The 12,509-nt window shown below is 52.8% G+C and overlaps 1 protein-coding gene across 2 annotated transcripts; it reads left to right on the top strand.

Annotated features, from left to right (window-relative positions):
* Window positions 1–484: 484 nt before the first annotated feature.
* Window positions 485–12,497, top strand: TULP1 (TUB like protein 1). 2 transcript variants are annotated; one of them, XM_063097874.1, is made up of 14 exons: window positions 485–531; window positions 627–678; window positions 1,045–1,135; window positions 1,428–1,580; window positions 2,168–2,320; window positions 3,079–3,180; window positions 3,257–3,373; window positions 3,689–3,807; window positions 6,624–6,794; window positions 6,957–7,069; window positions 7,947–8,061; window positions 8,137–8,235; window positions 10,629–10,800; window positions 12,364–12,497. In XM_063097874.1, exons 1-14 carry the CDS (start codon window positions 485–487, stop codon window positions 12,495–12,497), a joined length of 1,638 nt encoding a protein of 545 aa, XP_062953944.1. The 2 variants fall into 2 exon arrangements, with proteins under 2 accessions (XP_062953944.1, XP_062953945.1); XM_063097875.1 differs by lacking the exon at window positions 1,428–1,580.
* Window positions 12,498–12,509: the final 12 nt, after the last annotated feature.

Raw genomic sequence — 12,509 nt, 5'->3', positions numbered from 1 at the left:
TGCTTCTGTCAATAATGTTAAATATTAGTAAATACTAGTCCTTATTTCTTACAAGAAATAAAGATAAATGCAGAATCCAATCTAATATTTTCCTTCTTTTTTTTTTTTGTGGTGAATGGTGGGACCCCTGGACCTTCCTATTGTGCTCTAATATTTTCTTCTCACACCCCATTGACCACTGACAGATTACAAATCTAACCCAAAGTTTCTGGGGGCAGGGTCGAGCTAGTACCAACCTCCCTTAGACTGCTGGGGGTGTGACTTCTCAGACTTGGGAGTTGAGACCCTTCCCCTCAATGGCCTGGGCTCAGTGGGGGAGGGGAAGGTCGTGGCAGGAGCCCCTCCCGCGGTGCCGCCAGGCGGCCACCTTTGAGGCAGGCGGGAGCTGGGGGTGCAGTTGAGCCGGGATTAGCTGGCGCGGGGAGAGGAGGCGCCTAAAGCTGCAGGGCGGCCAGAGAAGGGGGCGCGGACAGGTGAATGCACCATGCCGCTGCAGGACGAAACCCTCCGAGAGGTGTGGGCCTCAGACAGGTCGGTGGTCCCCACGTCGCTCTACCTGAACCCTGGGGGGCACGGATGGGGGCAGGAAGGGGGAGGGAGACAGGCTGATCCCTTGCCACCCTCAGTGGGCATGAGGAAGATGGCCTGAGCCCGGAGGTCCAGCGACGCCCCAAGCAGGTATGTCACCCCGCTTGGAAAGGAGGCAGAGACGTCCCCACTGCGTGTGAACCCACGCAGGGCAGGGGGTCGGGGGTGGCGGCGGGTTCCCCTCGCAGCGTCTAGCGGCTGCGTGTCTGGAGCTTTTGGAGGGAGAAAGGGGAGTTTGGGGACACACGGTATCCAGGGGAGCAATTGGGGCTTTGGGGCATTGGAGGTGGCCATGGTGCACAGAAGGGGGCATTCGTCCTCATCCCAAGAAGGGGGCTCCAGCTCCCTCCCGATAATCCGCGGTTATTTCTGGCGGCTCAAGGGATTAGAGGGTGATGGGCAGCGCTCGGAGCCCCCCTTTCCTTCCTCGCCCTCCTCTTGACGCCCATTCCGCAGCGACCGGTCCCGGGACAGAAGCTGAGGAAGAAGAAGACGGAGACCCCTGAGTCCCCCCGCCCCACGGGATCCAAGCCCCGGAGACCAGGAGGCGGGCGGGGAGCCGAGCCCGGGGGCGCCCCCCAGGGTGAGGGGCGCGGGAGCGAGAGACCTGCGGGCGGGCGAGGGTGCTGCTGAGGGGGAGGGGGAGCGGGAGGGGGAGGGGGAGGGGAGAGGATGAATGAAAGCCAGGGGACGGGTGCTGAAGGTGGGAACGGAGGCCAGCGGAGACCCCCGGGTTAGGAGCCCCAGGGGGCGCGCCCCAGGCTCGGGGGTTGGGTGTCGGGGCGCTGCCTCCCGGAGCCCGGGGCGGGACCCCTCCTGAACCCCGCATCTCGGCTCAGCGGGGCGGAGGGGGAGGCCGCGGGAGGAGACCGCCCCCGACCCGGCCAGGGCGCCGCAGACCGTCTACACCAAGTTCCTCAGGGACCCCGAGGCCAAGAAGCGTGACCCCCGGGAAACCTTCCTGGTAGCCCGCGCCGCAGACGCCGAGGACGGTGAGCGAGGGCCCGAGGGTCGGGCGGGTAAGGGCGCGTGCAGAGAAGGAACGACCGCCCCCCACCCCGGGAGACAGAAAAGCAGCAAGGACGGCCTCCGTGGCCTTGTCTTTGGGGCAGGTACCAACCTTGAGGTTGTCTCTTCTTCTCGTCCCCCATTTTACAGATGGGAAACTGAGGCACAGGGAGGTTAAGGGTTTTGCCTTAAACTACAACTAGGAGCCAGAAGTAGCCCGGGTGGGTCCGACTGCAGGTCAGAAACAGACAAGGGCCAGGGGAAGTAGGGTGGGTGCAGTGAGAGGCGGGCAGAGAAGGCAAAGCTGGAGCCTGGAGAGTGCGAGCAGGGCAGAGCCACAGAGGGGGGCTTTCACCAGAGCGGGGATTCCACCAGCTCACTCTCCGAAGATTTGGGGTCACCCTCATTCTTCCAGGAAGGTGCCAATACTCCTTCTCCTGCACCTGTTCCAGAAGGGCAGGCTCCTACCCCTGATGCCCACTCACCACTTCCCAGCAGTCTGGAGGAACTGTGCTCCCCACATAAGGGGGGGACCACCCGAGCCCCCATTATGAGGAGTTTCTACCTACAGAGGAGCAGGAGGAGGAAGAGGACAAGGAGGATGAGGAGGAAGAGGAAGAAGAGGAAAAGAAAGAGAAAATCCCTCTGCCTCCCAAGAAACCCCTGAAAGAGAAGGCTCCTGCCGACTTGAAGGAGAGGAGAGCCAAGGCCCAGGGCCTGAGGGGTGGGTGTTGAGGGTCCAGAGGGAGCACACAGGCCTGCAGCAACAGCCCTGCCTGGGAGGGCTCGGAGTCTCACTGAATCACAGGAGATGAGACCTCAAAAGTCACCCAGTGGTTTGACCAGAGGGTTTCCTCCCCCTGACAGTCCTTAGGGACAGAGACCAATACATGCCCTCCCTCACCCTCACCCTAGCCTCTCGCTTACCCCTGCCCAGGGTGCTGGGGGTGGGGGGGGTGAAACAGAGGATTTTAGTTTTCTTTGTGATATTTTTAACTCAATGTGAATTATTGTTATAATTTTTATAAAAGTATCAAAGTGATTACAGTAAAAATAAATCAAAGAATCAATGCTGTGATGGCTCTCTGGCCCGGGTACCTCACCCTACAGGTACCAGCAGTCTGGTCTAGATGTGTACTTGGGCCTCTGAGGGAGGGAGAGCTCCTCTGTAGCAGTGCCAGAGGAGGTTTCCTGGAGGATACAGGTGGAAGGTAGGCCTCAAAGGCTCATTTAGAAGGCCTGACATCCATGCACGCATTCATTCATTCATTTATTCATTATTTGGTTACTGCTCATTAAGCTCCTGGTCTTTGTCCAGCGCTTTTTTGGGTGCAGGGAAAACAAGATAAGCAGAAGGCAGACTGTGGGCCCTGGTCAGGCCCTCAGACTCCCTGGGGACTAGAGAAAGGATGAGTGGGTTGGAAGGTGTCTGTAAGTCCCACCAGGCTCCTTCTTTGTCTAAGCCCCATCTTCCACTTCCAGGAGACCCAGGAAGCCCTGATCCCCCACTGAAACCCCATCGCATTAAGAAGAAGGATGCTCCAGCAGGGGAGGGGACCAAGATGAGAAAGACAAAGAAAAAAGGTGAGCCCAGCCTCAGGAGGAATAGTGGACTCTGGATGTAGTAGGAGATATGACCCTTACACATCCACACACGCAGGGTCTGGGGATGATGACAAGGACCCCTTAGTGAGCCCAGCCAGAGCGAAGAAGAGCCCAGCAGCCATGTTCCTGGTTGGGGAAGGTGGCCCCGCCGAGAAAGCTTTGAAGAAGAAAGGTGGGTGGCAGTGGCTTCTGGTGACATGACATCTTGAGGTTGTCCTGGGGTGGGGATCTGGGGATCCTTACATCATGTGTGCAAGGCAAGGTAAGGAGTGTGAGCTCTAGAGTCAGAAAATATGGGTGGCATCTTGACCCCCACTTTGACAGCTGTGTGGTCTCAGGTGTCTTAGCCTTTCTAAGTCTCTGATCATAATAATGTGGGGTTGGCCCTCTGTGGTTGTGGCGAGGGCCCAATTGAGACATGGGTGCTGGAAGCACTTTGCAAACCAAGGAAAGAAGTTCACAGCCCTGTGTCCCCCTCCATGCCCAGGAACTCCAAAAGGCCCAGAAGAGGACAGGAAGGAGGAAGAAGAGGAGGAGGAGGAAACTGTGGGGACCAAGAACAGCAATCAGAAGGGCAAAGCAAAAGGAAAAGGCAAAAAGGTTGGGGCCCAGAGAGGAAGGGGACAGAGGTCCCTTCAGGAAGCAGTGGCAGGGGCCTGGACTTGGGAGACCAGACTGTGGGACCTCATGGGCTGGGGCCTTAGAGTCACTTGGGGTTGGATTCTTGGCTCCCCCTCTTATGACAGGATATGAGGACAAGGACACCAGGTATGTGAGAATAGAAGTGTTAGAGGGGTGACCAGGCTAGGATAAGCCACTGCAAGGCCTTACATCATCTGGTGTCTGAGGCCCCCCCCCCCACAGCATAACCATCAGACATAGCCAGAGTTGCCCATGGCCCCCACGTGAAGAGACACACATTTTCTGTGTCAGGGAGGTGGATCACACAGGCAGAGAGGCACATGTGTACACACCTTTGGGCACACTGACTGATAGTCAGCTGTACCAGTTGTTAAAATATTTCTACCCTACTGCCCAGAGCTTCCCAAGTGCTTTCTGCCACCCCACCCATGATCTCCCAACCTCCCAGCAGCTAAACAACCCAGCAACTAAAGGGTTAACATCTGGCTGTCAGGGGCCTCCAGGATCCCCCTCTAAGACTACCAGTGTCCATTCTGACCAGGTATTCTCTGTGGGCAGAACAGGCTGTTAAGTATTTTGAATATTGCGCTTGCCCACATACAGGACTCAGGCACCAACACACACAAGCCAGAGTAAGCAGGAGAGGGAGATCCAACTGAGAGACAGAAATTGATAAAAAGTCTTTGAGAAATAGGTTTCTGCCAGTGGAGAGATCACCACAGGGGCCTGGGTCTCAGCTTTGCAGGTTTATTAGTTTGTGCAGGAGTGGTCGGGTCTTGGGGCACTGATTCACATTAACCAAGATCACCAGCTGTTGATGTATAACCTGAAAGGCCAGTTTATTATCTCCCGAGGGACAGAGCAGACTTCAGTACAGTAGGCCCTTGAAATTAGCAGCTGTGGAAGTGTTTGAATAAGCTCTGGCTTTCTCCACATCACATTCCAAACATACTGTTGTTTCCCAAGTTTCTTCTGGAGTAGCCTAGAGTGGAGAACAGATGGTCACTTGCTCCTTGGCTGAGGGCCCGCTGCCCCCCACCACCTTACACATAGTGCAAATTTGCCCTCAGCAAAAATGGCCAACCATTAGACATCAGAGCTTCTTCGTGGCTCACAGATAGCATCAATCCTCAAAGGCACACACCCAGGCTGGCGGTCCATCTCTCCCCTGCTGGGAAAGTTGGGCTTAGAATCTTGGCTCCCCCTCCTATGAGGGACAGAACATGAAGACAAAGGGCACCAGGTTTGTGAGAACAGAAGGGGCTGTTGCGGGGTCTCCAGTCACCCTGGAGCTTTATGTAACCCAATTGTCATTAAGAGTTTCTCAATGAGCAAAGTGAGCTGATTTATTCATTCATGTATTAATTGTGTATTGCTGTGTAACAAATCATGCCAAAACTTAGTCTCTTAAAACAGCAAACATTTATCTTCTTACTCAATTTCTGAGAGTCAGAAATCTTGGAGCGGCTTAGCAGGGTGGTTCTGGCTCAGGGTCTCACAAGTCAGGATGCCAGATGGGGCTTCGGCCACTCTGGAAGCTTGACTGGACATGGGACATCCACTTCTAAAATGGTTCACTGTCATGGTTGTTGGCTGAAGGTCTCAGGTCCTTTCCACATGGACCTCTCCTTAGGGCTGCTTGAGTGTTCTTATGACATAGCAGTCAACTTTTCCCAGAGCCCAAGAAAGAGAGTCAGGCAGGAGGCACGGTATTTTTTAATGACCCAGCCTTGGAAGTACCCTACCATCACTTCTGCCAGTCTATTGGTCACAAAGACCAACCCTGATACACTGTGGGAGGGGACTACAGAAGGGCCTAAACACCAGGAGGAAGGGATCATTGGGGGCACCTTGAAGGTTGGGTACTACATTCATTATTTAGTATATGCTAATAATGACAGTAGCCGACACCTCTGTAGTGCTTCCTATGTGCTTAGAACACAGCAGTCCATTCCGTCAGCCTCAGTTCACCCCTTGAGCTAGTGTCCACATGGGAGAAGTTCTGTCTAAAGACTCTAGATCTAAAAGGAGGGGCCGGCCCGTGGCTTACTTGGGAGAGCGTGGTGCTGACAAAACCAAGTCAAGGGTTAAGATCCCCTTACCGATCTTTAAAAAAAAAATTAAAAAAATAAAAAATAAAAGGAGATAGAACAGGACTCAAACCCCAACTCCAGCTCTCACTAGTTACGTGAACTCAAATAAGTGACTTAACTTTTCTAAGCTTCAGCTTCTTTATCCTTACAATAGGGACAACTACCTCTGGGTTGACATGGGAATTAAATGAGTTAATATTTGGAAATTACTTAGTACTATGGCACACTGGTAGAGTTTATATGAGTGTTTATTAAATACGTAAATTAAATAAAGTCTGTCCTAGATATCCACCCCCACCATACCTACTTCTCAGGTAAAAAATTGAGTCACAGTGTGGTTAAAATGTAATAAACATGACAGACAGTTAGTGGAGGAATCAGGATTTGAACCCAGACTGTCTGGCTCCAGAGCTTGGGCTCTTAACCAGAAGCTAAACAAAATCGTAATAAAGCACAAATCTTCCCCAGAGCCTAACATGGCCGTGCTGGGCTGCTGGGGAAGTGTGAGGGGCAAAGGTGTCCCAGCCCCAAGGGACGTGGGCCCTGCACTAACTGGCCTCTCTGTTCTCTCTGCACACAGAAAGTGGTGAGTTGTCCTGCCTGCCCTGCCTATGTCCCAGCGCTGGGGAGCAGCTGAGGGTGGGGAGCTGGTGCTCTGGGGCTGATGAACCCTCTACCCCCACCCAGAAGGAGGAGAGGGCCCCGTCTCCACCCGTGGAGGTGGACGAACCCCAGGAGTTCGTGCTGCAGCCTGCCCCCCAGGGCCGGACAGTGCGCTGCCGGCTGACCCGGGACAAGAAGGGCATGGATCGAGGAATGTATCCTTCCTACTTCTTGCACCTGGACACGGAGAAGAAGGTGGGTAGGAAGAGGTGGTGGAGGGTGAGGTGGGATGGGGCATGGCAGTACCATGACCCAGGCTGAGGGAGGGTCTAGGGCCAGGATGAACAGGTCTCTTCCCCCTCAATCCTCTACCCCATCTTCTACCCCATTCTCTCACCTCTCTCCCCTTCTCCGCAGGTGTTCCTATTGGCTGGCAGGAAACGGAAACGGAGCAAGACAACCAATTACCTCATCTCCAGCGACCCTACCAATCTGTCCCGAGGAGGGGAGAACTTCATCGGGAAGCTGAGGTAGGGCTGGGCTTCTTGGGGTTGGGGGGCTTGGGTCAGCAAGGAAGGCCACAGTCATCTCTGTCCCACTGTGCCTGGAAGAGTGCTCACCCTGGAAATGTTTCCTAGTCCAGGGCTTATCACACTTGGAGGTGCCCAGATCACATGGGGATCTTTGTTAACATGGTTCAGTGGGTGTGGGGTGGGCCTGAGAATCTGCATTCTAACAAGCACCCAGGTGACGCCCACACTGCCCGTCCAGAAACCTTGCCTGGAGCAGGGCATAAGCTCCATGAGGGCAGGGACCATGCTGTCCTGTTGATGGTTGAATACCTAGCACCTGGTACATAGTAGCTACTCAACAAACACTTGCTGAGTGAATGAACACAAATGTTCAGCACTACTCTGTGCTATGTCTCCCCATACATCTCATCTAATCCTCACCACAAATCTGAGAGTGGGGTGGGAGGAGGTGAACCCCTGAGTAGGCCTTATTTCTTTTATTTACATATTTAGCAAAACATATACAAGGCATACCTATGTGTCAGGTGTAGTTCTAATTAACTTCCAAATATTAACACACCCAATCCTCTTACCAACCAAATAGGAGATACTATTATGCCTGTTTTATAGATGACAGAGTTGAGGCTCGGAGAGTTTAATTTGCCTAAGGTCCCCACAGCTAGTAAGAGATGGAGCTGGGATGTGAACGTTGCCTGGGCGTTCTCCTTGTAGATCCAGCTTTCAAAAAGGGGGAAGCCTGGAGATATGAATTGCTCAGTCCTAAGACACCCCACCCTTACGTAGAAGCTCTCCAAACTGCCTGGCTGTGAGGAAGGGTACTGGGGAAGGGACGTGGAATCTCCCAGCCGGGCCCCCAGCCCCACCCTGTTCGCAGGTCCAACCTCCTGGGGAACCGCTTTACTGTCTTTGACAACGGGAAGAACCCGCAGCGTGGAGGAGGCAGCGGTGATGTGGGGAGCCTCCGGCAGGAGCTGGCAGCTGTGATCTATGTGAGAACTCCACCTGTCCCCCATGCCGGGCTCCTCCCCTTACAGAGGCCGGCCTAAAGGACATCTCCCTCCCAGGAAACCAACGTGCTGGGCTTCCGCGGTCCCCGGCGCATGACGGTCATCATTCCCGGCATGAGTGCAGACAACGAGAGGGTTCCCATCCGGCCCCGAAATGTGAGCCCGCACCTGCCTGACCCGTCCCTGAGAGTCCTGCTCCCTATGCGATCCACTCTGGGACAGCAGGGGGTGGGGGCTCAGCTCACTCTATACCCAACCCTTTGAGTACACTCGATCTCCAGCACAAATTCATTCTGGCAATTTGTGGAATGAATTCAGGTTTTTTGTAACTGAATTCACAGAAACAACCACAGTGGGTTTGGGTTTTTTTTTTCATTTTACTTCAAATCATTCATGTATTAATTGAACACACATATGTATATTGAGTCAAGTATTATTCTAGGCACCTGAAAACATCAGTGTACAAAACAGAGATCTGCCCTCTTGTAGTTGGTATTCTAGTGGAAGGAAACACAGTAGACAATAACTGTGATACCTTTTTTGTTTTTGTTTTTTGGCAGCTGGCCGGTACAAATAATTGTGATAAATAAGTAAATTATGGAGCATGTTAGAAAGTGATAAGTGCTATGGAAAAAAAGAAAAAGTCGAATGGGAAGGGAGATGACGTGTGTGTGTGTGTGTGTGTGTGTGTGTGTGTGTGTGTGTGTGTGTGTGTGTGTGTGTGTGTGTGTGTGTGTGTGTGTGTGTGTGTGTGTGTGTGTGTGTGTGTGTGTGTTTCAATATTAAATACAGTAAGCAGTCCAGTTAGCTCAGTTGGTTAGAGCTTGGTGCTGATAACTCCAAGGACTGGGGTTTGATCCCTGTACTGGCCAGCTGCCAAAAAGAAATAAATCTTTTAAAAAACTAAACAGAGTGGTCAGAGTGGGCCTCACTGGGAAGGTGAGGGGGCAAGACTGAAGATATCTGGGGGAAGAGCATCCAGGCAGAGGGAAGAGCCAGTGCAAAGGCCCTGAGGCAAGAAGGTGCCTGGTGGGTCTGAGGAAAAGCAAGGTGGCCAGTGCAGCCGGCCGGAGGGGGAGGAGGTCAGAGAGGTAAGAGTGAGGGGCAGATAGGGCCTGTATAACTGGTTTTTACTCTGAGAGAAATGGAAAGCCACAGCAGGGTTTTGAGTGAAGGAGTGCCATGATTTACATTTTAAAAAGCAAAGGTGTGTGTGTGTGCAACATGTGCGGTAAGATGGGAAGATGTGGCCTCCCTCAGGGTCTTGTGCTCTTTGCTCCTTAGCGTTGCAGGTTGGTGAGCACAGGATTTCAGGGATGGGATGACTCTCACACCCCATACTCACAGGAAATTGATGTCACTGTACTCATTTACAATGAAAAATAATACCCCTGTCAGCTGACCATGCATCCTTCCCCGCTGGAAAGCCACCTGAGGCCAGCTGACCAGTAGACACCAACCATGGAAGGCTGGGTCTTAAGAGTTCATTCACTTGGCTGTGGGGCCCGCAGTTGCTCCTTCCATGCCTGGAATAAACCCACAAATCCTCCTGAGGCAGCGCCTCTCGTCTTTGCTTGGGCTTCGTAAGAACTACCTAGTGCTGCTCTGAGTCTCTCTTCATCATCCCACAGTTCATTCATTCTGCAATCATTTATTAAACACACACTCTGCGCCAGGCACTGGAGATCCAAAATCAACACAACAGTTATCAAGATAATATCTGGTATTTACCGAGTACCCATTCTGTGCCAGCAACTGCTCTAAATAACACTCCATCCCAGACCAGCCAGCCACCAACAAAAAAAACCCCAAAACACTCTATGTGCTATTAACTTACTTAATCCTCACAACACCCTTTTGTGAGGGCAACTGAGGCACAGAGATGTTAATAAAATACTGTTCCTGCCCTTAGAGTATCTAATTCTATCCATTACAGTGCAGTGGGAAGAATGGTAAGAGCAAGGTGTCATGGCAGCTCAGAGATGAGACATCAATCAGATGTGGGGTCACGAAGGCTTCTGGCAGGAGGTGGTCTTGAGTGGACTCACTCTGAGCCAAGAACATGAACTGGTGACAGGACACTCAGGAAATAAATATCTCAAGAGCACATCATGCAGACACTGCTCCTTCCTTTCAGGAACTCAACTCCAGGGACACTTTGTTTCAATCGCTAAACAGTCCATCTTCCCAAGCTCAACTGTGCACTCCTTGCAGGTCCTAGGACATCCTTGTAATCAGGTGACAGCATGTGGCCATGTCCTAAGACCCTTCGGGTACCAGTGCACGAAGCACCTACTGTGTGTAAGATGCCCCTTTCTACTTTCCAGCCCTCCACTTTGGCATCCCACAGACAAAGCCCCACTCTCACAAGTGTTTACCCTGCTCACAAGGACATGACAGATGCCAAACATGCTCTCACAGATACCCCGAATGGACATCGACAGGCAAGGGCACGCACAGGTGCCCAGGCCCCTCGTCCAGTCAGCCCTGAGCTATCTTGGCCCCCTCTAACTAGCCTCTCCCTATCTACTCCCCCCCGGATACCCCAGGCCAGTGATGGGCTGCTGGTGCGCTGGCAGAACAAGACACTGGAGAGCCTCATCGAGCTGCACAACAAGCCACCTGTCTGGAACGAAGACAGTGGCTCCTACACCCTCAACTTCCAAGGCCGGGTCACCCAAGCCTCAGTCAAGAACTTCCAGATTGTCCACGCTGATGACCGTGAGTATCTGAGGGCGTAGGTCAAGCTGTTCCCCACCACCCCCAGGACCTCAACCCTCACTCAGTCCTTTCCACACCATCTCTGTCTCTGTCTCTCACACACCAGGCTGGTCCTAGCCTTTATCCCTGGAACTGGAACATCCAGCAAGGTCACTCCTCCATGGGTGATGACACTGCTCCCAGAAACCTCAGATATTACAAGCAGGTGTCTTAGGGCTCATTTTCCAGGTTTTTTTCCAGCACTGGCCAGAGTCATGGAGTAGATAGTAGAACATTCTGGGTAAGATTGTGTTGAAAGGAGGGTTGAGCTGCTGAAGTCTGAAAACCACTGAGAGCCCAACCTCTCTGTGGTCAAAGAGGGTGCTGAGGCTCAGAGAGGGCAGCCTTTGCCCAGGGTCTCTTAGCTCCTGCAGGGAGTTACACTGGCCCTCAAAATTTATTTCACAGAACTTACAGTGCTTTCTATGTGCCAGGCACAGTCCTCAGGAATTTACAGATATTGAATCATTAAACCCTTTCAACAACTCTGTGAGGAAGGTACTATTGTTAAGTCCTATTTAGCAGATGAGAAAACTGAGGCACAGAGGCTAAGCAGTTTGCCCAATGTCACAAAGCTAGTAAGGAGAGCTGGGATTAGAACCCTGGTAGCCTGACTCCAGTGTCCCTGCTCTTAACCTCTTCAAGATGGCCACCATTTAGGAGCAGAGAAAATCAAGCATTTTTGAGTGACTACTGTATGTCCTCTCTCATGTGCGGTCAAAGGACTACCCTTGAGGAGTTAGAAAAATAAGATGTACCAGGGACAAAATTAAGTAAAAACGTCCCTGTTACAAGCCTGGGGGAGAGGTCCCAATTAGGGTAAGGAAGTTTGGGGATGGAAGGGTATCTTTCAAAGGACTCCAGGTTCATAGGGTTGGGCCAACACTGAGCAATCTCCTCAGTCCCCACTCCATCCTAGGGAAGTGTCTCCAATATCACCTGTCTTGGGACTGCTCTCTAGATCACGTTTCTGGTGGAGCCTTGTCTGCCCGAGTTTGGGGGTATTTTTAGCAACTTCCTGCCCCTAAGGATGCAGGGGGAGGTATTGAGATTGGGGCTGGGAACCTAGATAAGAGATGGGATAGGGGCTGAGTGGAGGGAACCAGAAGGCTAGTAAAGGAATTGAGCCTGGGGTCTAAGGTGGGACTTGGGGGTTGGGAGTGGGAAGAAGGAATAGGGACAGAAGACACAGAGAAGTTGGGAAGGGAGGGTTCTGGGCTTGGATATACTTGGTCCTATACTTGATTAGTGCCTGCTGCACTCATGGCCCTGGGCAGCTGCAGATAAGTCAGGGTCCCTGCCCTCAGGGGCTTGCTGCTTGACCCACGCTAAGCTAAAGCAAGATGTAGGGCTGGATGGGTGAGACAGGAAGGCGTGATGGGTGAAGGGTGAGTAATTGAGATGGTGGCTGAAGGTTGGGGACCTAAAGCAAGGGAGACTTCCCCCAATGTTGACGGCACTGTCTTCCAGAATGGGCGTCCAAGGAGGTCTCAGGCCGCCCCTACCTCTGTCTTGTGTCCCTAGCCGACTACATCGTGCTGCAGTTCGGCCGCGTGGCGGAGGACACCTTCACCCTAGACTACCGGTACCCGCTGTGTGCTCTGCAGGCCTTCGCCATCGCCCTCTCCAGTTTCGACGGCAAGCTGGCCTGCGAGTGACCCCAGCAGCCC

The sequence above is a fragment of the Cynocephalus volans genome, chromosome 5 (assembly GCF_027409185.1).
Source record: "Cynocephalus volans isolate mCynVol1 chromosome 5, mCynVol1.pri, whole genome shotgun sequence".
Classification (NCBI taxonomy): Eukaryota; Metazoa; Chordata; class Mammalia; order Dermoptera; family Cynocephalidae; genus Cynocephalus; species Cynocephalus volans.
This window is presented reverse-complemented; position numbering and strand designations above follow the sequence as displayed.